At 38.1% G+C, this 24,146-nt stretch overlaps 1 protein-coding gene across 2 annotated transcripts in view; it reads left to right on the top strand.

Annotated features, from left to right (window-relative positions):
- Positions 1–24,146, top strand: part of LOC134531479 (multiple epidermal growth factor-like domains protein 10) — a 157,069-nt gene that overhangs the window by 131,392 nt on the left and 1,531 nt on the right. For both annotated transcript variants that reach the window (XM_063367189.1, XM_063367190.1), the window contains one exon: positions 10,725–10,847. In XM_063367189.1, the coding sequence (XP_063223259.1) occupies positions 10,725–10,847 (123 nt within the window). The remainder of the gene's footprint in view (positions 1–10,724; positions 10,848–24,146) is intronic.

Raw genomic sequence — 24,146 nt, 5'->3', positions numbered from 1 at the left:
TGGGCAAATTTTGCCCAATTTTGGCGGATTTTGGCGATTTTTGAGGATCAAATTAAAGGTCAAGGTCAAAGGTCAAGGTCAAGGTCATCCAAGATGGCCGCCGTGACGTCACAATCCAAGATGGCGGACGACAATCATCAATCCACAGCCAGAAGCCATGTCCCGGAAAATACTATCCTATACTACTGATAGACATGTTATTGTCCATTCAACCAATTACTGAAAATATATATCACAGTGTATTTAAAAATAATGTAACCTGGTGGATGAACTTGGTATTTAATCTTCCTGACTTCACTTGCAAAAAATAAAACAAATTTGTGCGGTATTAAAAAAAACCGAGCAATTGTAAAATTAATGAAGTTTGCTCAAATGTAGTTTATTTATTATATATTCATAAGATAACATAAATAAGACAGCTCATTCAACTAATTCACAATATTAAATGTGCTATTTGTATTGTACTAATTCCAAATGGTCCCGATTCACATATTTTATACGCACGTACATACTGATTGGTTACTAACTTATTCTACTACTTAAAAGAAATTGTAACTAACAATTTTCGTTAACAAGTGAGACAAATAAACACGCTCAGTTTAATGTAGTAGTTCGCATAGTAAACTGAAATCTGAAGTGAAGGAAAACCATCGCATTTTCGTTTAGACTAACAGGTGTGGGGTTTCTATGATTGGCTAAGTTTATTCAGTAATAATATATGGAGAATAATTTCCTAATAAATTTAGATAATTAATTATTTGTTAAAACTACTTGTATTAAACAATCAAACCAAATGACTAAGCTATAAATTTAATGTTATTATAACAATAGGATAAACAAATAAAATATTTTAGTAGGTATTTGCTGTAAGCATATTTTTTGAATCAGTAATATTTTATCGAAAAAAAATTATATTCCATTACCTAAGTTGAAAAATAGCGCGCTTTATAGACGCACAACAAAGTCAATGAAAACTTTTGTAGGAGATTATGTATTATCAGTAGAGCAATGCTGTGACTATTTTAGTTTACCAAATATATTTCAGAATACTCCAATACCATAAAATTTAATTTGGGAAACTAATACGTTTCCTAATGTTTGCATAAGTTAATATATACAGGTTTATGTTCTTACACGCGGGTCAATCATCTTGGCAACATTGGCTCGTGGGTAAAGCAGAAAAAATCGAACACGTTCTAGTACGGTTTTAGCTAATATTTTCGGTATGAAAACCTTTATTCCCAGTTCCAAACCCCTTGAAAGGTTGCTGAAATGCTACCCACACGGGAGCAGGCGCGCTAACAGAAAATTTTTATGGAAACTGCTAAGGGAATGGGCATCGTAGTGGTCGCAATCATAAATGTATATATATACATTTGATATGTAAATATGTGTATGCATTTACATATATACATATAAAGTGTGTGTGCATATACAACTAGATTTCTTATTGTTAATTTTTTTTCACATGTATTGTACAACTGTGGAGTTGGTTAAAAACCAGTGATTTTAAACAAGGGACCTTACAGTACAATAAGTTCAAATTAAATTTAAATCTACCAAATTTAGACCAAAGTATCACTCACTTAGATTTACTACACCTCTAATTTACGTCATAAACAGTAGGAAATCAGTCATGGCATATCTCATTTTTATGATTCATGCTTTGCCCAAATTTATGTTTCATAATGTATGTGGCAGTATTGTTTTGTTGTTTACTACATAATTGACACTCTACAGGTCCCATTTCTGTATGGTTCTAACTGCTACAACGACAAATATAATATGTGGTTACGCTAGATAAACTGTAATTATTTCGTATGCTTTAGCCCGAATCAAAAGGAAAGGAACTTGTGTGTCACTGTCATATTAAAACTTACTTAAGCTTTGCCTATTCAGAATTAAAGTAGTTCAATATTGCTGTATGCAAAGTTACTTGCTTACGCAATCCTCCAACATACACTGACTGAATTTCTTCATGGTACTTACAGACATAGTTTTTTACTGTAACAATATGTAAAGCAATTTCGGTTGCGGACAATCCATTTATACAGAGAGCCAAGATGTTAAACATCAAAAATTACAACTCGATCACAAAACATACCACTCAGTCACACTCTTCTTGATAGAGGTGCCTCACGACAGAGGTGTAAGATAGCATAGTTCGAGATTCTCAGCCTGTACCTAATTATTAAGTGCACATCAAACTCGGCATATAGACAGATTTACTTGGAAACAATAAAATAATAATTCAGAATCTAAATTACAAAACATTTCACAGTATTAACTTACGTGACATAGCGTTAGCCTAATAAACACTCTCCCCGAGCGACTGGCTCGGCTCGCCGGGCGCAGAGATGCACGACACAGGGCAAAGCACTCAAGGTCAAAATATCTAACGCGCATTATCTGTTTTGTAAAATGGCTGGCAGAAGATAAAAACAAAAATAATATACTGAATAAAGCACCCAGTGAAATACATTTTTTTAAATATAAACATTAATGTTTATTTTCTTATGAATAAAGTACGATTTTTAGAAGTTGAATAATGCTCTTAAGTTAGATGAAGTCATTATATTATTTTCAGCGAGAGCATTTTGAAACATTAGGCAGCGCAAGGAGCCCCGATATATTTGTATGCAACTTCGTCATATTTTTTGAATAGCCTACTATGTCACAATAAGTGAAAAAAATAATGGAAATAAGAATGCAATTCGACGATATTATAAGGGTTATATATTTACTAGCTGCAGTACCCGGCTTTGCCCGGGCTGAACACCGGGTGATATATTGTCCGCGAGTTACAGCAAAATGGATAGCGATATTCCAGTGTGTTGTACATTAAGAAATGATACATAATTACTGTTTGTGTATCTGTGACCTATGATTTTCTGTTTACCCATGGCGATCGGTTGAAAGGTTTAGAAGTTGATGCGCTACAGCGCCATCTAGCGGCGAGTTACAAAAAAAATGGATAGCATAAAAACCTTCTTCATGATAAAAACACTTCGATGTGCCAAATTTCATGGCGATCGGTCAAACGGTGTAAGAGTTTATCGACGTCATACATGCCAACATCCAATTATATATATTCTTATATTTCGAAATTTTAGGGCTTTCACTTTTGCGGAAAGTGGATGTTCAGGACCTCGAATGGTTTGGAACACTCCATCTCGAAAGAAATGATATTTAAAATTCCTGAAATTTTCGAAATTTTGGGGCTTTGTCCCCAGAGGGGGAGTGGTGATTTTGAGGACCCTGAATGGCTGGGAAACAATAAAAATCGAAAGAGAATGATATTTGAATTTTTTTAAATTTTGGGGTTTTGACCCCTGAGGGGGGTGGGTGTGTTGTTGAGGACCACGAATGGCTCGTAAACACTCCAAATCGAAAGAGAATAGGCTTTTGGAAATTTTCCGAAATTTTTTAATTATTGGGTCTTTGACTCCTTGTGGGGGAGGGTAGTTTGAGGACCCCGAATGGCTTGGAAACACTCCAAATAGTAAAAAAGTATTCTTAAATTTAAGAAATATTTCGAAATTTTGAGGGTTTTGCATCCCCCCCCCCCCTCCCTCAAAATTGGGTGGGTAGTCGACTTTGGGTAAAAGTTCCACCATGCCCCGGACACTTTAGTTCGTAATGACTTAATTTTAATACAATTTCCTCCAATTTTTCGAAATTTTGTGGCTTTCACTTTTGTGGAAGGGTGAAGGGGGGGGGGGGGGTGGAGGTTCAAGACTTCGAATGTTTCGAAGCACTCCATCTCGAAAGAATAGATATTTGAAATTCCTAAAATTATCGAAATTTTGGGGCTTTTTCCTAGAGGGGGGGGGGGGGGTGTTCGAGGACCCTGAATGACTCGAAAACACTTAAAATCTAAAAAGAAAGATTTTTTTAAAAAATTTAAACTTTCGAAATTTTGGGGCTATAACCACTTGGGGGGGGGGGGGGGTGATGTTGAGGACCCCGAATGGCTCGGGAACACTCCAAAACGAAAGAGATATAAAGGAATATAAGAATGTAGGCATTTACTGTACTCCTATCTACCATAATAACAATATTGACAAATAGAAAAACTTATTACCTACCTATTAATAATTTTCTAAATAAATTAATAAATAACTCTATGTTTAAGAATTTACGTACATACATAATATTAAACTTCAAACTATACAAATATAAATATTAGTAGGCCCTACCAACCTATGAATAAATTTCGAAGAAATTTATAAGTTTACGAATTTATATACCAACTTAATATTAAACTTCAAACTATCCACACAATAAAAACCTAAGAATATTAGTGTAATTAATTTTTTTATTTGTCATAATACCTAAAATACGTATGTTTCAAAAATAAAACAAAGTATAAATAATGACCAATTTGACCAAAAAAAAATTGTACAACTCGAATGACATTGAAAACATACACGTGAAATTTAAAAGAATTATGAGTGCCCTAGGTAGGGAGAAAAAATATAGAAGAAATTAAATTAAAAAAATGGGTGCGTGTACTTGGGTACGCGCATGAGAAGTTATACTTCTTTGGCATCATTAAAAAATAGTTTTTAATTGCATGCAAAAATATTGCGTGGAGTCCCTCCGCGCGGAAGAAGTGAAACTTCGTAATGTGGAAATGAAAATAGGAAGGGGTAGAAATAGATTTTTAGTGAAATCATATTGTATCAAATCAAAATAAAAAAATAAAGGAAATAAATGTGTAACGATTCATAGATTGATCTTCAGAGAGAGAGAGAGAAAGAGATACCTATTGAATGACTATAAAGCTTACTTTTTTATGAGAGCATATTTTCATGAAATAAATCATGAAATCATTCAACGATAAAAGCTGTTTATTTAATTAAGCGGACGGGTTTGCCCGAAGGAGAAAATTGACGCGGCAACACCTCGTGGACATAGAGAAATGACAGACACTCACTATTTATGTGTTTATGAAACATGATTTTTTATTATGATTGTAATATACAAAAACGGTATTGAAAATTGAAACAAATATGGTGACACTACAAACTGTCAAGATCTTTATTTTTTTCTTACTCTCTACTTAGTTCCTTACAATAGAAAAACGTAACGTAATGGCTTGAAAGCTATCGCACGGCAGGCATAGAGGAATGACACTAACAGTTTGTATATCTATGACACACATTATATAAAATTAAGATATATTTTTTTAACACGTTTAAATATATTTTTTTTTTAGACAAAATATAGCCTATGTCCATCCCCAGGATATAATCTATCTCCTTGCCAAATTACATTACGATCCGTTCAGCCGTTCAGCCGGGAAAAGGTAACAAACAGACAGAGAAACAGACAGACAGTCAGACAGACAGAGTTACTTTCGCATTTATAATATTAGTATTGATGAGAATATTTTAAGGAAAAAAATATTAACTAAATATTTTTGACAAAAACAATTTTTTTTTGTGAAGACGCGTCGTTGTAGATGGAAAAGAAAGGTCCATTTACAGTTCAAAAATTTTCATTACAAAATTTTAAGTTTTCCGTACCATGAAACAACTAGGGTCGGCGTTACATTCTACATCAGCATACAGTATGTGCGAAAGATTCATCCTTGGATCGTCTTTCATCAGATACACATTCCTAAAATAATTTCATTTCTAATGATGCATTATTTTTAATTGCACGTTTCCTTTGAATAAGCACAGCAAGTTTAAAAGGAATGTTGCCTCAAATTTACATATATACGTATTACAAAAATTTAACGAACGATTGTTTCGTCAATAGGCCCTACACGTGTTATTATTACATTATAGGAAAGTTTCACAACAAATGCTGATAATCCTTCGATTGTTTAATATTAGTTATATAGAATACGTTATACATAAAACATGTAAAAATGACAGTGTTCATGAATATCGTAAATAGAAAAAACCTCATATACGACAACGGGCCGGTTTTATTAAAGCTTTAAAATTGGTATTATCATTAATATCGATATTAAAGAAGGTAACATAAAAAATCAATTTTAAAATTTGAGATATTTGCTAAATATTTTCATTGCAGGGTTTTAGGTGGTAAATGATTTTTGTATAATTCCAAAGCAAAATTTAGGATTGCAGTTAGCGTAGCATCGGTAGGCAACACGTAGTTCATAGTCAGCAGTCCGGAGTCGCCAGTCAAAATTACATAACATGACCAAGGGAGTATTTGATTAAACCACATCATCGCGAAAGATTTTCTGATAGGTGAAAATATTTTGGCAGCTGGTGGTCTGGCAGTCCGAAATGAAGTTAGATGATATCCCACTGCTCGACTGGCGACTGCTGGACTGCTGTCTGTGGAACAGTTTATCTCCGACTGCCGCCTGCCGGTTGCAAGTTGTCAAACTGCGGACTGCGCATTGTGAATAAGGTCCTAGATGCCGAAACGTCCGGCGTCGCCTCTTCGTAAGCAAAAGAAACTAAAAATTGAACAGTTATATCCAAATGGTTTTATTCTGCGGGCTATAATGTCAGGCATGCAGTCCGACTGCCGGGCTCGGGTGCTTGATGAGAATGTGACGTGAGACGAGTGGAACGGTATGTGGACAGACGATAACTTTTTTCCGCAATGCGTAACACGCCAGCGCACAGAGAGGTTTAAGTGACACGAGATATTAGTATAAACACAGCGTCGTTTTTTTCTTATTTGAGCGGCGGCTACACATTACATGTCTCAGTAACCTGTGGAATTCGTCAAGGTTTAACAAGTAGCAGCGGCGATAATGCAATATGATACTTTTTTTGAACCGCTCTCACGGAGTTCCGTTTGTCAACTGTGAGTCTGAGCTTAGCGAGATTGACACGTGTACGTCTCCGAACGCATACACTTCCAACTTCCAGAACCGCACGTATGTTGCTAGACTCCGACGTTTATGGTTTGAATCACCGGAAAAAAAAAAACATAGAAGTGTGAACAAATCGTACGGCCATTAATAACATGCAACAAAAGCTATTTATGACTTATTATTCTTGTTTGCTGTATAAAAATTTTCAAATGTGTAGAGGTGTTCCCACTACAAACTATCACAGTCAGCCATGGACAGCCGGCAAAATACTATTTGTTTTAATTGTGACTATAATGACAAGCTTCTATGTCCAAATTAAACTTACACTGTCTGAAATACTGCAATATTTATGCATGTTTGCACACACCGAACAGTTTGTAGCTAATTGCTTTGGGCACCAAATTCTGCTTACCAAATAAGAACCCCCCCCCCCCCCCCCTCCAAAAAAAAAGGCTCTTCTTATTCTTACGTTCATTCACAATTGCAGTTAAAAAAATACTTTTTTAAATGTTACGTGAAATTCTTTATTTCAACTTGGCGTTTTTAAAATGGTTAAATGCATATTTTGGTTAAAAGTGTTGATTGCATATAAATTTATACCATTAAAAATATTAATGGCCACATATAAAATAAAATTAATAAATACGTAACTAACAAAGCCATATAAAATCGATTTGAATATATCACTTGTATAATGAAATATTACTTATGCCCAACGATTTGGCGTTTACTTCCTTTAATGGTTTTGTTCTTCTTCCGAGGTGCATTTTGTCGTAACCTTGCCTTATGATCCCGCCTGCAGTCACGCTGAATTCTAATGTCGTTCGGCCTCAACACAACTAACTGTGGAATACGCGTGTACTCAGCCCGGTCTGGTGTCCACAGGCCCGCCCTAGCCGGGGTGGGTATTCAGTCCGGGCGAGCGAAGCACAACTGAAGGAGGACAGGAAGAAAGGCAGCGCTGAGACCCCCCTTCCTCCTGCCTCGTCATCCAAGGTCAAGCGGCCGTGGCGGCGCCACAAGTCGGGGAGTACATTCACGCAAAACACGTCGTAGAAATCACGGGTTTTCTCAAAATTTTCCGTTGTGACCTAGTGCAAATTATATACGCAGCGAAAGAGAAAGGATTGGTGCACGATCCAAAAGTGGTTTTACGCAATAGTAATGAAAACTGTGAGCTTGGCGTGCCTCTGAAAATACGCTAATTAGGCTTATTCAGCATGCATTTACTAATCGACTATATGTCTGAGACATCTTAAACAACTTTAGGATCATGCCCGGTACCTTAATCTCTTTTATATCCGAAATCGGTAGTCGCATGTCAAATAGTTTCGATAAAAACAACTAATTGTTAAACCTCTGCAGCTCACTTTGCACTGCATGTAGGCGGGCCCCTTAACTACGTTGTTGTTTTTATTTTTGTATAAAACTAAAGTTTGAACTTATGTTTTTTACACTAATCCACTTACAAAGTATGTTCTCTGGTAAATAAACGCAAAAATTTTCACATGACGTTTTTTGACAGCGATCATTAAGCTACTAACATCTTAAAATTGTAAAGTAATAAACAAAAATATACTAATGCAGCTGCAGTCTATCTACTCACAAATAATTAATTGTTTAGTTATTTCTTAAGCACATTTTGTAATCGATCTTAAAATTTTTGTTGAAACGCTTGCCAAACAAATGCATTTCATGTGAAACAGTTGACGTGGGTAATACTTGGCTAAAACTTTGCGTTTATTAAAATTTACATTGAAAATGAACTAGCGTTCACTCGGTTTTAGTCAAAATGATGAAACTAAAAATATGTGGTTGTCGTATTCTAATTAGTTTTTAAAGTAATTAAAACGTAGATATTTTTAATATAAAAGAAAATAATTCTTTACTAATTCATATTAAATAATTAGGACTTTCCTCGCATACTCGCGTCAAAATTTTTTTACATAGTATCTAACTAAAAAAATAATGTAAAACAAAATTCGCAAGTTATAATTTACAACTTCCCTGTCCTTATTTTTAACTGTAAAACGGAACATTGATGTGCCTCGTGAACTCATCCTCGTATTCTGACAACACGTGTACGCACATTTCTTACCCTTCAGAATGTTTGACATTATAAAATCATCAATGCGAAATGAAGGTAAAATAAGTAGGTATTTAACTTTTAAATTAAATTATATTTTAAACTCAACACTGACTGTATGCCTCATACAAAGTTCTTAGGAGCTAATTTTCACGTTACTAGGGTACACAATCCCTTTATACAGTAATCCCGGGGTTTCATGGGTTTCATCCCCACACACAGCCTGGACCCTGAGTAATACTCGGCTTTTCCTAACTACTAACAGAACGAAGCGATGAAACGAGGGAAAAAAACTAAAATATAATGTTAAACTAGCAATTGAGAGGACAAAATCTGGAATCCCAGTCAACGAATCCAAGTAAGGTTTGCCATGGGCTTGCCAGGCGAGTTCCTTATATAAGCCATGGCTGATTCCTTTACCGAATTCCGTGACTCACTTCACGCTCAGATAATCTATCAGTTCACCAGAATTCTGTTCGAAAAAAATAAACTGTACAATTAACTGAACTGAGCGTTTGTAGCCACAGCTCAACTTATAGTCCAGTATTTCCAGTGTTTCCTACAGTTGTGTTAGTGCTCCGGAAAGATAGAAATTCCCCCCCCCCCCCCTTCGTTTCCACTTCACGATCAGCATGTGGTTCAAATACTTTTAAATTTTCTACGAGCACATCGTACGCGGCAGACTTTCTGCACTCATTACTGCAGTTAGTACTCTCCGAACCCCACTGCTTGGAACTGGGCGCAGCCATCGCGAAATGATGCCAAGAACTCACGAGACTTAACGATCACCTGAGCGTACTGTCAGTTGATCGGAGGGAATAGAGGTCCAGGTACTCAGGAGTTTATACCGGACAGAACTGCGCACTTAAGTTAACCATTCAGACATGACATTACACGACTCTAGCACCGCGCTAGCCCACGGAGCACAAATACTTATTGGCATGCCCAAATTTTGACCTTCGTGTAACACGGGGAGCCCAACCAGTTCTGAAGTTTGCCGAATTCGCCATCCTCTTGGGAATGATCTACCGTCAATATTTTAAAAGTATTCTATAATGATGGCCAAATAATCTAACTGGTCATTCTCATATTATGTGTAAATATTACAATTCCAATTGGCATTTTTATTTTTTGGAGTTGCTTGGCTTCTGGATTGCAGCCGCGTCGTAGGCAAAGATATCACCGACATTTCGATTGACGTTGTAGTCGCCATCGTGAGGGAGCATTAACCTACTGAGGTAATTACAATTTATCCTGTCTTTTAATACTCTCGCCTAAGAGGGGAGTGTTTCGCGATTGGCTGGAGCTGTAGGTCAATCAGAGTCTTTATTTTCTCTGGTTGGCCTATTAGTTTGGCCAATCGGAGCTGGGCTTCTGTGATCAGCTGGGAATGCTGGCCAAACAGTCCAGCCAACCAGAAGAGAAGAGGCCACTGAAGCCAAGCCAAGCAACTCCAGACAATGGCCGCGAAAGCCTGCGATCTTCAATAATTTTTATTATTTTGTTTTTCGAAAAGTTGCTTTCCTTTGAAATTACCAATGTTTTAAACAATCAACAATTGCTATAAATGTTATTGAAAGTTCAACTGCTCCGAGTTTTAATTTTAGGTAAACAGAGAGAAAGAGAAAACAAGCGATAGGTCCTGATCTTCATGTTCCTGCCATTACTGTAGCAAGCTGTTTCGAAGCACAGTAAGGACGCATTAAAAAAAAGCCCAAGTTACACGAAGGTAGTACTGAGGTGTGGCGAGAGGTGCTTGTGTTTCGCCGGCTTCACGCCGTCGACTGGAGAAGACCACCGCAGGTAAACGAGCTGTCCTTGTTCCAGCGCCAGGGGACGGGTGCGCCTCGAGCGAGGAGTGCTACGTGGTCAACGACGTCTCCTTCGTGGAGTGCCGCAACAAGGTGTGCCAGTGCAAGTTCGGCTACTCGCTCTCCGACAGCCAGGAGTGTGAGTCTCGACCGTCCTATCCCGCCTCACAGACTTACACCGGCCAGCTGCTTTCACGTCAGGCCGATAGATGGCAGACGGTGTAGCTGTAGCTGTTTAATACACATGGTGCCAACATTATGACAACGAAAATATCTCTCTTATCTCTTAGAAATACTTACTTTAAAAACTACACGGATTTAAACTTCCAGTGTTTAAAATTAATTAAAAAGCCGTGAATCGTTTGACACCACAAAAATAATATATAATCTAAATATTTATACATAAAATATTCCTGTAGTCACATATCTTGCCGTCAGGTTATTTTAAACACTATCGCCTGTGTTAGGCTGTAGTGTATTTGCTTAAACTTTACCAGCAAAGGTGAACAAAATCGTTGCTATCCGGCTAGAGTTCCACACAAATATGATCCATAAAAATTACGTGAATTTAAGATTTCAAAACACTCCAATCGGTAAGAAGCAGAAGCACAGTCAAACCTAAATTTTTTAAAGGATGGAATTGGGTTAGAAAATGCCAAAAACTAAACAAATTTGAATTTATAGCAATAACCAACTATTTTAATTAACCAATCGGCAGTTACAAATAAGATAAACACAACTATTAACGCGTTCACTCCTGCGAACTGTTTCGGTAATTCAATTAACTAAAATTAAAATACATACCATATCCAATAGCATACATTAATAAAATAAAACCCTTTTCAGGTAAGGATAAAAAGTTATTGTATTGGCGTGGCCACAGACCACAGATCGCCATGGGCGAGCTTCTTGACTCGTGAGCAAATTAGCTGGAGAAACTTCAGAGGGTGCGGTCTATTTTATTTGTTGGCGTCTGAAAGAGTGAAGTCGCTTCGTGCAGCGGTCGCTGTTGGACCTGCCATACTTTACCATCCACGTCAAGCGATAACATGGCTGTTATCATCAGTAGCTGTTCTTGGAGTCATGTGTAAAATCAGTAGCTGATGAAACAGAGGGTGAGTGTCGATCAGCTAAGTACTGTGCACATTTGCGAGACGTCCAGGTCCATGTGAATAAATTATGTTTACCTTGTAATTTTTTTCTGAATTCATAATGCATCAATCTTACAAGTAGTATAGGAATGGGGCTGCGGGGACAGGCTTCAGGCTGTGGAGCGTGGAGACGATCCACATCTCTGACGTCACGTCCATCTATGACGTCACGGCGGCCATCTTGGATGGTTGTGACCTTGACCTTTGACCTTGACCTTGAATTTGACCTTCAAAATGTGTCAAAATTCTCCAAAAATGGGCAAAATTTGCCCAAAATTCCTCAAAATTCGCCAAAATTTCCATTTCTGTGGAAAAAAATTCCACTAAAAATTCTCAAAAAATTCCTCAATTCAAAAATCAGGATTTCGAAAATCCTCAAAAGTCGTTTTGTCCTAGAAAGAACCCTAATTCCTAAAAGCGGCTTAAAACTCCTAAGAGCTAGCCGCTCTAAGCCGCCGAGGTCATGACCTTGAAAACTAGGATGCCATGGCAGCCATATTGGATGATGACGTCACCGTTGCAATTACTGTTACGGCCGCCATCTTTAACTTTTTTATTTATTATCCGATTTTAATGAAAAAAAATTTAAAATTTATAAAAAAATTCACTTAATAAAAATTTAATGAAAAATATTTAAAAAATATACTTTTACGACACGGAGTTCGGAGTCCTCGGTTCGAACCTGGTGAGGGCAAAAAAATAAAAATGGCGACCGATCCTTCCCCTGTGGTGGGTGCTAGCAGACTGACCCCCACCACTTTTTTTCAAAGCATATATAACATCATCTAGTATGACGTAATGACCGCCATCTTGTCTGCGATGCTGGAAGCCATCATCATTGTATCGTCGGCTAGAGTGCACCGACGCCATGTTAGTTTAATTCTTACCCGCTAGAGTGCAGTAATCATTTATTACTAAGGTGTCCGCCATCTTTAAATTTGACCGCCATCTTGAAAATCCGTAATTATTTAGCTAGAAAAGTGGGAAAAAATCCAAAATTCATTAAATAAATCACTCATTAATTTACATATTTATTAGATCGAATAAGGTCCTTGGTTCGATACCCGATTGATACAAAACAACTTTAATTTAAAAAAATACTAAAAAAGTGTTAGGTTTGAGAAACTAAAAACACCACAAGTTCTTTTAAAAAATACTTTTATTACATACATACTACACTACTACAAGTACAAAAAAAAATACACAGACAAATTACTAAAGCCTTGTGGATTTCTCGACGTCTGCATCTGCCACCCACGAATTAAAGCGAGGTGGAAAGCCCCACCACTTGACGTAGGACAGTCCATTTCTTCGTTTTATAATCTTCTCCACCAAGTACATATCGGGATACAACGTAGGCTGAATCTCTTCGGCATAGAAGCCGCCATGGATAGGTTTGTGGTCCAAATCTTCGAGGTAGTAGGTCCTAGGCTCTGATTCACGAACATGTGTCACACGGAAAAGTTCGGGACTCCAGTTCGCAGTGAAACCTTTCTCGAAGATACCTTTCTGCTTGGAGATTCGCACAATGTCGCCGACGTTAGCTTTACGCTTTCGTGGATCTTTCTTCTTCGTGTTGGAAAACACTGTTTGAAGCAGGCGATTGTCCTTTACGTCCTTTGGCTTCATTTTCGTGGTAGAATGCACATAGAATTATACTCGCTTATTAGTTTCGGCAAGATGTCAAGCCACTTGTAATTTCCGTTAGCCGTGAACTGTCGCCACATCTTGGAACGCAAAGTTCTGTTAAACCTTTCGACAATGGAGGCTTTGACGTTACTAAATGTAGAGTAGTGTTTGATGCCATACTTCTTCATCAAAGCCTTGAAGGTTGCATTGTAGAATTCTTTCCCGAGGTCCGTTTGCAGGTGCGACGGTACACGTCCATCACGCAAAATATTGTTCATGGCCTTGGCTACGTCAGTTGCAGTCTTTGATTTGACAGGTCTAGCCCAAGCGAACTTGCTATAAACATCGATGACTGTCAACATGTACTTGAAACCTTTATTCAATCGGGAATACGGTATCATCTCAACAAGGTCCGCCTGGAATAAATCGTCAATTCCACGAACTATGACTTTGCGACGAAGGTATTTCCGTCTAGCAGGAGCATGAAGTTCGCGAGCGATTCCGGTTCGACTCATTGTATGTAGCCGGCTTCCCTCAGTTCTTCAAGTATGGAGACTATTTCGTTGATGTGCGAATAGTTTCCTACGCTAAGCGAAGCATGTAGAATTCTAAGGCGATCAACTAATTCATTAGGGTCGTCCCAATATACATAGTCAAATATCTGACCACTTTCTAGCTTTTTTAAACCTTCGCCATGTATTGTTAGTTCACTGAAGAGATTAGCGAGAATGTCCATTTTTTCATGATCTACGTCTTTATATACACCACTATCTGGATCGTTATCGCGAAAATGTGCATTGGTTAGCTCTAGCAGTTTTTTGTACTCTTGTAAGTCGTTGTGAGAATATCCTTTAGGCTCCCTGCGAAACAGTAATTCGTACAGACCCGGAGTCCCGCGTGTTTTGAACGCTTCTACGCGCACGATATTTCCTGGTAGAAAGTCTATTTCTTTAGCACCGAGGAACCACTTATTATGTTTTCTGTACACTCCGTAGGTCGTGTCATTATTCCGGCTCGTAAAAGATATCAGGTATGGTCGGACCATTGCATTAACTTGATGTCCCTTTTTCGGTATTTTCTTCTTGTGCATGGACTCTGTACTTGTTAAGTCCTCTTCTTCTCGATCTGGTTCATACTTTCTCTTCTTTACAGTCGGCATTTCATCTTCAACTTCTGTCTTCACAATGATGGCTGGTTCTTCCTTGTTTTTAAGTTCGTCGAGGCGACTAGTGATTGGTTTGAATATCTCCTCATTTTCCATCTCACGTGCAAGTCTAATAAAAAATTTAAAAAAATTAAAAAATACATAAACTGATTCTGCTAGCTTGTAAACTTATCATTGTTGAGCAAAGATAGAGTTTTAGTACAAGCCAGAATTTTATGTATTTTTTAATTTTTTTGAATTTTTTATTTATTTATTTTTATTTTTAAATTTTTTTTCCTGTAATTTTATGATATCAAAGAAAACATGTGTCGTTTTTCTCCGTGTGCTCCAATTATTCTTATCAATATTTTGATGATTAATCCGAGTGCTTGCGATCATTCCTGCGGTTTCGGTCAAGGGTCAAGGTCACACCCATCAAAGATGGTCGCCGTAACGTCGCAATCCAAGATGGTGGATCGTGAGAAATCTGAGAAGCACTAGCAGGAAGGACGAACTTCCTTCTCCTTGGAGACTAACGAAGCCATCCTTCTTATGCGATCGATAGTGAGCATCCCGCATATAAGAAATAAATATTATTTACCTGCAAGCAACACGTGACGTCATCTGATGTTGAAAAGCGGAACTACTTGCAGCAAGTACCTTTGCATGAGATAAATTAACTCTCACCACTGAATAGTGCTATTGTAGTCAGTTAGAGACATGAAGTTTCGTAGCCGCACCGCCAATTAGTCATGCAGTCTCGTAACCATACGTTCTGGAAGCTTGGTAGTCCTATAGCCTCAGGATCACGTAACCTTGAAGACTTGCAATCGCATAGTCTCGTAACCTCATGGCACGTAGTCTCGTAGTCATGATGCATTGGAGCCTCGTAGACTTGAAGCTACGTAAGCAAGTAGCCTTGTAATCTTATAACATAATGGCGATGGAGCAGATGTAGTAAAAGAGAAAATTCCGTCGAAGACAAATGTAGTAATTGTAGCCTTGTAGACGAGTAGCTTCGTAGTCAAGAACTCATGCAGACTTGTATTCCTGTATCCATGCAGACACGTAAACTCGTTTTCTAGAGGCTTCGTAGATCTGTAGCCTCGCAGTCTCGTCAACTTGAAGATTCGTAGTCACGTAGTCTCGTAACCTCATGGCTCGTAGTCGCGTAGACATGATGTAATGGAGTCTCGTAGACTTGAAGCTACGTAAGCAAGTATCCATGTAATCTTATAAAATAATGGTGGCGGTGCAGTTGGAGCAAGAGAGAAAATTCTGACGAAGACAGATGCTGCAATTGGAGCCTTGTAGACGAGTAGCTTCGTAGTCAAGTACTCATGTAGACTAGTAGTTCTGTATCCTCGCAGTTACGTAAACTTGTGAACTAGAAGCTTCGTAGCTCTAGCCTCGCAAGCCGTGTATAACTCGTAAAATATCTAGATCATTTTAGACTCGTAGCCATGTGGCCTCATAGTCTCTTAGACTCGAAGAATTCTAGCCAAATATATTTAGAGCCAAAAGACTTTTGGAACCAAAAGACTGTTGGTGACAATGACTGATGGAGCCAATGAATATTGAAGCCAATGAATATTGGAGCCTGTGTGTACGTTCCGTTTCCTGCGAGTACGTTCCGTTTCCTGTGTGTACGTTCCGTTTTTCCTGCGTGTACGTTCCGTTTTCCTGCGTGTACGATCCGTTTTCCTGCGTGTACTTTCTGTTTTCCTGCGTGTAAATTCCGTTTTCCTGCGTGTACGTTCCGTTTTCCTGCGTGTACGATCTGTTTTCCTGCGTTTACGTTCCGTTTTCCTGCGTGTACATTCCGTTTTCCTGCGTGTACGTTCCGTTTTCCTGCGTGTACGTTCCGTTTTCCTGCGTGTACCTTCCGTTTTCCTGCGTGTACGTTCCGTTTTTCCTGCGTGTACGTTCCGTTTTTCCTGCGTGTACGTTCCGTTTTTCCTGCGTGTACGTTTCGTTTTCCTGCGTGTAAATTCCGTTTTCCTGCGTGTAAATTCCGTTTTCCTGCGTGTACGTTCCGTTTTCCTGCGTGTACCTTCCGTTTTTCCAGCGTGTACGTTCCGTTTTCCTGCGTGTACCTTCCGTTTTCCTGCGTGTACGTTCCGTTTTCCTGCGTGTACCTTCCGTTTTTCCTGCGTGTACGTTCCGTTTTACTGCGTGTACCTTCCGTTTTCCTGCGTGTACCTTCCGTTTTCCTGCGTGTACCTTCCGTTTTCCTGCGTGTATGTTCCGTTTTATCCTGCGTGTACGTTCCGTTTTTCCTGCGTGTACGTTCCGTTTTCCTGCGTGTAAATTCCGTTTTCCTGCGTGTACATTCCGTTTTCCTGCGTGTAAATTCCGTTTTGCTGCGTGTACGTTCCGTTTTACTGCGTGTACCTTCCGTTTTTCCTGCGTGTACCTTCCGTTTTCCTGCGTGTACGTTCCGTTTTCCTGCGTGTACCTTCCGTTTTTCCTGCGTGTACGTTCCGTTTTACTGCGTGTACCTTCCGTTTTCCTGTGTGTACCTTCCGTTTTCCTGCGTGTACGTTCCGTTTTCCTGTGTGTATATTCCGTTTTCCAGTTTGTACGTTCCGTTTTCCTGTGTGTATATTCCGTTTTCCTACGCGGACATTCCGTTTTCCTGCGTGTAAATTCCGTTTTGCTGCGTGTACGTTCCGTTTTCCTGCGTGTAAATTCCGTTTTCCTGCGTGTACATTCCGTTTTCCTGCGTGTAAATTCCGTTTTGCTGCGTGTACGTTCCGTTTTACTGCGTGTACCTTCCGTTTTTCCTGCGTGTACGTTCCGTTTTCCTGCGTGTACCTTCCGTTTTCCTGCGTGTACGTTCCGTTTTCCTGCGTGTACCTTCCGTTTTCCTGCGTGTACGTTCCGTTTTCCTGCGTGTACCTTCCGTTTTTCCTGCGTGTACGTTCCGTTTTCCAGCGTGTACGTTCCGGTTTCCTGCGTGTACATTCCTTTTTCCTGTGTGTACTGAGTTCATGGTCTATATGTCTGATATTGACATGACCCGGTCTTGCGGTCCGTGCCTTTACGATGACGGTGCTGCCTTTTCGTTGTTGGTGCTTCCAAAATGTGCTGCCTTTTCGATGGCGGTGCTGTCTTTTAGATGTTGGTGCTTCCAAATGTGGTGCCTTTTGGTTGTCGGTGCTTCCAAAAGTTCTGTCTTTTCGTTGTCACTGCTGTCTTGTTGTTGTCGGTGCTTCCAAATGTGCTGTATTTACGTTGGCGGTGCTGCCTTTTCGTTGTCGGTGCTTCCAAAAATGGGCTGCATTTTCGATGGCGGTGTTGTCTTTTAGATGTTGGTGCTTCCAAATGTGGTGCCTTTTCGTTGTCACTGCTGTCTTTTCGTTGTTGGTGCTTCCAAATGTGATGTATTTACGTTGGCGGTGCTGCCTTTTCGTTGTCGGTGCTTCCAAATGAGCTGTCTTTTCGTTGGTGGTGCTGTCTTTTCGTTGTTGGTGCTTCCTTTTTTGTTGATTGCGCGTAGTACAAAATGTAGTGATTGAATATTTACTAGTTTATCACCTCTTGGTGTTACTAAAATATTTTACAAGGTTACTTGGTCCTTTAGAATGTATAAAAATGTCACGATGGATTACGAAGGTCATGTGGTCCTGAAATGACTAGCCTATACGTCTGATAATGACATGACTCGGTCTCATGGACTGAAGGCAATTGATCTATATGTGTGGCTTTGTACATGAACGGCTTATATGTTATTCAGATTATTGAAAAATTAGACTTTCATAATAGGCTAATCGGCACTGATTTAATTCGTTGGTCCGGTATAATGACTTGAGTTGATTTTCGTAGAGTGAATGATTAATAAACTCCGCGAAAGGTAATGGAAAACAGAACCTAACATTTATTTAATAATTAGTTACAACTGTCTCTGGTCAATAATCGAACCGTGGACAGGGATCCATCGATTCAATTTGTGAATTAATTGATTTAATTTTCGGAGACTATTGGAATTTTTCCCGCATTTCTAGCTAAATAATTACACTATTCCAAGATGTCGCCCAAATTTCAGGATGGCGGGGGCACCTCGGTAATAAATGATTACTGCAATGTAGCGGGTTAGAATAAAATTAACCAGATGGAAATGTACTCTATAATACGAGTACACGCACAAGATGGTGTACTCCAGCAGGTGGTCGCTCCTGGTAGCATGTACTGAACATAAAATGTCGGATCCATGATGGTCGACTAGGACAAAGTCAAATTTCAAGGACAAAGTAAAATTTCAAGGTCAAAGTCAAATTTCAAGGTCAAAGTAAAATTTTAAGGTCAAAGTCATTTTTCAAGGTCAACGTCAAATTTCAAGGTCAACGTCAAATTTCAAGGTCAAGGTCAAATTTCAAGGTCAAGGTCAAATTCCAAGGTCAAGGTCAAATTTCAAGGTCAATGTCAAATTTTAAGGTCAAGGTCAAATTTCAAGTTCAAGGTCAAAGTTCAAGGTCAAGGTCAAATTTCAAGGTCAAAGTTCAAGGTCAAGGTCAAAGGTGTGGTGACCAGATAATTATACTACATGATATCGGCACATTCTAGCAGATGAAAACAAGATGGTGGTCTCCAGTGGATGAAGACAAGATGGCGGACATGATGCCATACCAGTTGACGATATATACCTTGGTATTGGTGGTGATAGATCAGTCTAGGTAGCTTTCATGGAGGAAGGATCGACTGTTTACTCTCGTCGGGAATCGAACCAAGGACGTACATCGATATAATCAAACAGAATTCAAATATGTTAATTTTTTGATGAATTTTGGAATTTTTTTCATTAAAGTCGGATAATAAATAAAGATTTTCAAGATGGCGTCCAAATTTCAAGATGGCGGACATGACGTCATACTACCTGACGATATATATGCTTTGAAAAAAAAAGTAGTGGGAGTCAGTATGCCTGCAGCCACCGCGGGGGAAGGATCGGTCGTCATTTTTATTTTTTTTTGCACTCGTCGGGTTTGAACCGAGGACTCCGAGCTCCGTGTCGTAAATGTTTGTTTTTTAAATATTTTATTAAATTTTTTATTATTTAATTTTTTATAATTTTAAATTTTTTTTTCATTAAAATCGGATAATAAATTTAAAGATGGCGGCCGTAAAAAATTGCAGCGATGACGTCATAATCCATGATGACGTCAGAGGCTTATCGTAGGCTGTAGACATGGATGCTTAAGCCTACATATGGACATTTCTAGCTGCTGGTATTTTTAAGAAATAAAACGGGAAATTTTCCCTCGAACGGGAAATTTTTCCCCTCGAAAAGAGAAATTTTTAATTTGTGGAATTTTTTGAGATTTTTTGGCGGAATTTTTTTCCACAGAAATGTAAATTTTGGCGATTTTTGAGGAATTTTGGGCAAATTTTGCCCAATTTTGGAGAATTTTGAGGGTCAAAGGTCTATGTCCTACTTGTCCCGTTACGCTGTGTCCCGTTACTCTCATCCAAGATGGCCGCCGTGACGTCACAATCCAAGATGGCGGACCGGCTCTCGGCTCCACCGCCTGGCGCCTGATCTAGTACCGTCATTCCTATACTACTATCGAATATTCAAAAATATTTTATTTTTATTTCAGTTCGACCCGGCAGATGGTACTAAGATAAGATTAAGGGAAATTTCGTGTAAATTTTCTAATTTAAAACGTTTGAACAGTACAACATCTGTCGGGACCGCTAGTAGGTATATATAAATATATATATATATAAACTTTTCGGTTGACGATGGTTTTAGGTTATATGTTCCATGAAAGGAAAATCTATATAACATTTTCTGGAAGTCGCAGCATAGTAAAAGCTACAATAGGTAGTATTTCTTCGAAATCTACATAAAAATATTTTTTACCAATCTATTTAGTACATAAATTTTGGTACTTACTCCATGCTAAATAATTTACGTTCATAGAACTATATATCATAAAATATTACGTTTTTTTGTAATCTGACTTGAATTTTGAGTAAATGAGTTTATTCATGTAATAAATTTTGGGTCATTTAGGCGCTTTACGGTGTATTAACACTGTTTTATATGGTGTATTATCGGTAGCGATCATTCATTTTTGTTGACAGAGGTAGTCAAAATGACGGCGACCGACATACACAGCACCAATGAAAGTAAAACAGTTCAGTCCGGCACTTCATTCATGATCCCCCAGCGCGCCTGGGACTTGGTTTTATACTGCAAAGCACTCGTGGCGGATGGTTCAACGCACATTCAACTAGTATTTCACGTACTACAGTCAAATCAGCGACAGTGTGTTACAGGCAGCCTGGTTGGCACATGAGTTTCACAGGGTGCCTGACGTCCAGGCGTTTACCCGTATCGCATTATCTTGCCACGGTGTCGCTCCTTCGTAATAGTCGAGTTACGTCTAAATGGCATTAATCTTTTCGGTCTGGTTTTTGGTTAACTATTAACTTTGCCACGTTAATTAAGATAAACCCTTTACGTAACAACGCCATAAACCGTGATGGAGTCGCTGTAGTATTAATTTGCACTCAGAGTTTTTCACAAAAAATCAAACCACGAGTCTGTAAGAATAACTGCGATTAGTTCATAAATGTCGAGTGTTTTCCGAAGACCGGCTTGGTTCTTGTTTATGCCATTTTGTATTATTCCGCCATTTGTCGAAACTAACACGGCAACATGCCTAGATACATTAAAATATAAACATAAAAGCTGATACTGAATTTTCAGTTAAAAGTGACATGTTTTTTTTGATAAAAAAACAGCGGTTTTATGATAAACCCTTTCCATAAAGTTAAATTTTATTTTGTTGTAAAAATAGTTTAATCATTGATTTAGGTGCAATATAATTTCATAACGCTTCAGTCAATTGATTTCTCAATAAATGTAGAATGAAATTTATCAAAATACATTTTTCCTGCTCTTGAAAAAAATCAGATTTCAACCAGATTTCCCTGACTCAGCGTTAGAGTCCATATACGATAAAAAATACTTAATTTTTGGACTCACAAATAAAATAGCAAAAAAAAATAGGTTAACTCTAAATAAAAGGATTTACGTGACTGTTGTTTTGATAACTAACGACGGTAAATTATTTTTCTATAGTTCAGTTAAATTAATTCGAGTTGTTTCAACCGTTTGGAACAGTACGAATTTTTTTTAGCTTATATATGTATTTGTTTTGTTGACGCCAAATGCACGCGAGGAAGATTTATTTTCAAGTCCGCCGGCTCCAAAGTTAGAACGATGGATGGGTTCGGTGGAGCCATCAGCCGATCACGTATTCCCGGGAACTGCTAGGGTATTCCGGTCGAGAGCCGGGGTATATCGAGCAAGTCCGGGCAGAAAGCAAGCACCGCCAAGTTTAGCCGGCCTGGAATAGCGGGGCGGGCCAGGTACGTGGCTGCACTTTGTGGAGGGGGGAGGGCCCCGGTGACGTCACCACTCGCATGTCGGCACGGCGTTACCCGGCCGCGCGCGCCGCTGGGCGGACAACTGTTGAACCTCCGAGCAGCCACTCGAGGGCCTCCAACATCTCCCTCCTCCTCGCGAGCCGGCATGGCAGCAGTTCGAGTCTGTTCTCCTTGAATACCACGTCTATTCAGGGACCACCGTGAACACTGATTGAATCACTCTAGTATTCATTTGCTCTCAGAGATATTCTACAAAAAAAAAAAACCACGAGTCTATAATAATGTAACTGCGATTGGTTCCTAGTTGTCACGTGCATTTCCAAACACCGGCTTGGTTTCTCGTTTCAGCCAGTTTGTCGAAATAACACAGCACCATGTCTAGATATTTGTTTTATTTTGTATACATCGCTCATTAAACTTTTAACTAAAAAGCTGGTACTGATTTTGCAGTAAAAAGTGATATTAATCAAAATTATGAAGATTGGCTTTCTTTAAATAAGAGGTCACAAACCAACATATTTTCTGACACTTGAAAATTAATATGAGCAAAATAAATTGAAGAATTATCTATTATCCTATCTGATGTCAAATACACTATTGTCATTTCAATATAATCACTTCAATTTTTTTATAAATATAGTTTTAAAAAAATAAAAAAAGCATATGTAACTCAGAACATGTGATATAACTGAAACTTCATTGGCAATTCAAACCTTGACTCTTAAGTAAGTCGTAAGGGGTAATACGGCAGTGAGGGGGAAAAGAGAGAAAGAAAACCATTTTTCTAAATAAACATCAAATAACAAAATTATTACTCATTTCAAAATAACTGCTCAGGATATCAATATTATTTATCAATCAATTATGATTAATTAACAATAAATTTTACTCACTGTGGAAATAATCACGCCGTAAAATGATACATTAATATTAATACTATTGCATGAAAACAATGATAACTTAAAAAAAAGTCACTCGACTTCGATAAATTTAATTCTCAATCACATTTATAATATAACTTAGTATTACTCAGCAAAACCATTTATACAATTTAATAACCAGATAACATTGCGGGAGTTTTAGCTTTCACATCTTTTTCAGGTATTTAAGAATCCTAACTTTTTGTAATTATTAGGTATTAATGTATTCAAATATAAATAAACATAAATTTACAAAATTATTAATCACTTCAAAATAATATGTTAAGATATCAATAATTATGTTGAAATACTCAAACTAAAAAGAATTTTTTTTGTGAATATCATAGTTAGAATTGATTATATTAAATTTTTTTGAATTTTTTTATATTATGTATTTATTAGATGTGATAGATCATTTTTATAGATATATTTTGTAGTTATGCAAATATCACCTTATCAATGATTTATAGTGCAAAAGATATTGCCAAAAGGCTACATAGACATACTGCAATGCATTCATAGGCATTGATATGTTATGCCGTCGAATGAATGAACAATGACATGTCCGCCGCTCCGCGACGCGAAAACTAAACGGCACGGACCTTCCTCACGGTAACCATATTGCCATAAAGTGAAAATAAAAAGAATTAAAATTCTACGCACGGGATTTGTTTGAATTTTTTTTAAAACTAGCTTATTCTTAGTTGGACTTAAACATATTTACACGCTCGCGGGCTCATAATTATAATACGGTGTATGATATAGTTAATAAAATAATAATACGTGATAAATAATTACCCTGTCAAACTAAAGCGCGAAAAGCTTTATAACAAAAAAAACATTTAGTTACACAGCTAAAACAATACTATATAACACTGTTTAACAATACTGATTTACATAAGTAATTAAAATAATACGTATATAAATGAACGCCATATCTTGCAAAGATGACCCGTGGCGCGGTGCACACTAACTCTGCTGTACAACAGCCCGCACAACATCGTAGCTAAAATAAGTGTAGGAAGTTGAGGCTACGGACTCGTGATGGACTGGGTAATTTCGCAAAGTGCCGACTACCTTTTGCTGGCGACAGGCGACCTGACGCTCTATCCATTCTGGAGCAGGAACCGATGCAGCAACTCGCGATTAATTAACGTAATTAAATTTATTTATATATACACAAGCGAACACTA

Source organism: Bacillus rossius, chromosome 3 (assembly GCF_032445375.1).
Source record: "Bacillus rossius redtenbacheri isolate Brsri chromosome 3, Brsri_v3, whole genome shotgun sequence".
NCBI lineage: Eukaryota > Metazoa > Arthropoda > Insecta > Phasmatodea > Bacillidae > Bacillus > Bacillus rossius.
This window is presented reverse-complemented; position numbering and strand designations above follow the sequence as displayed.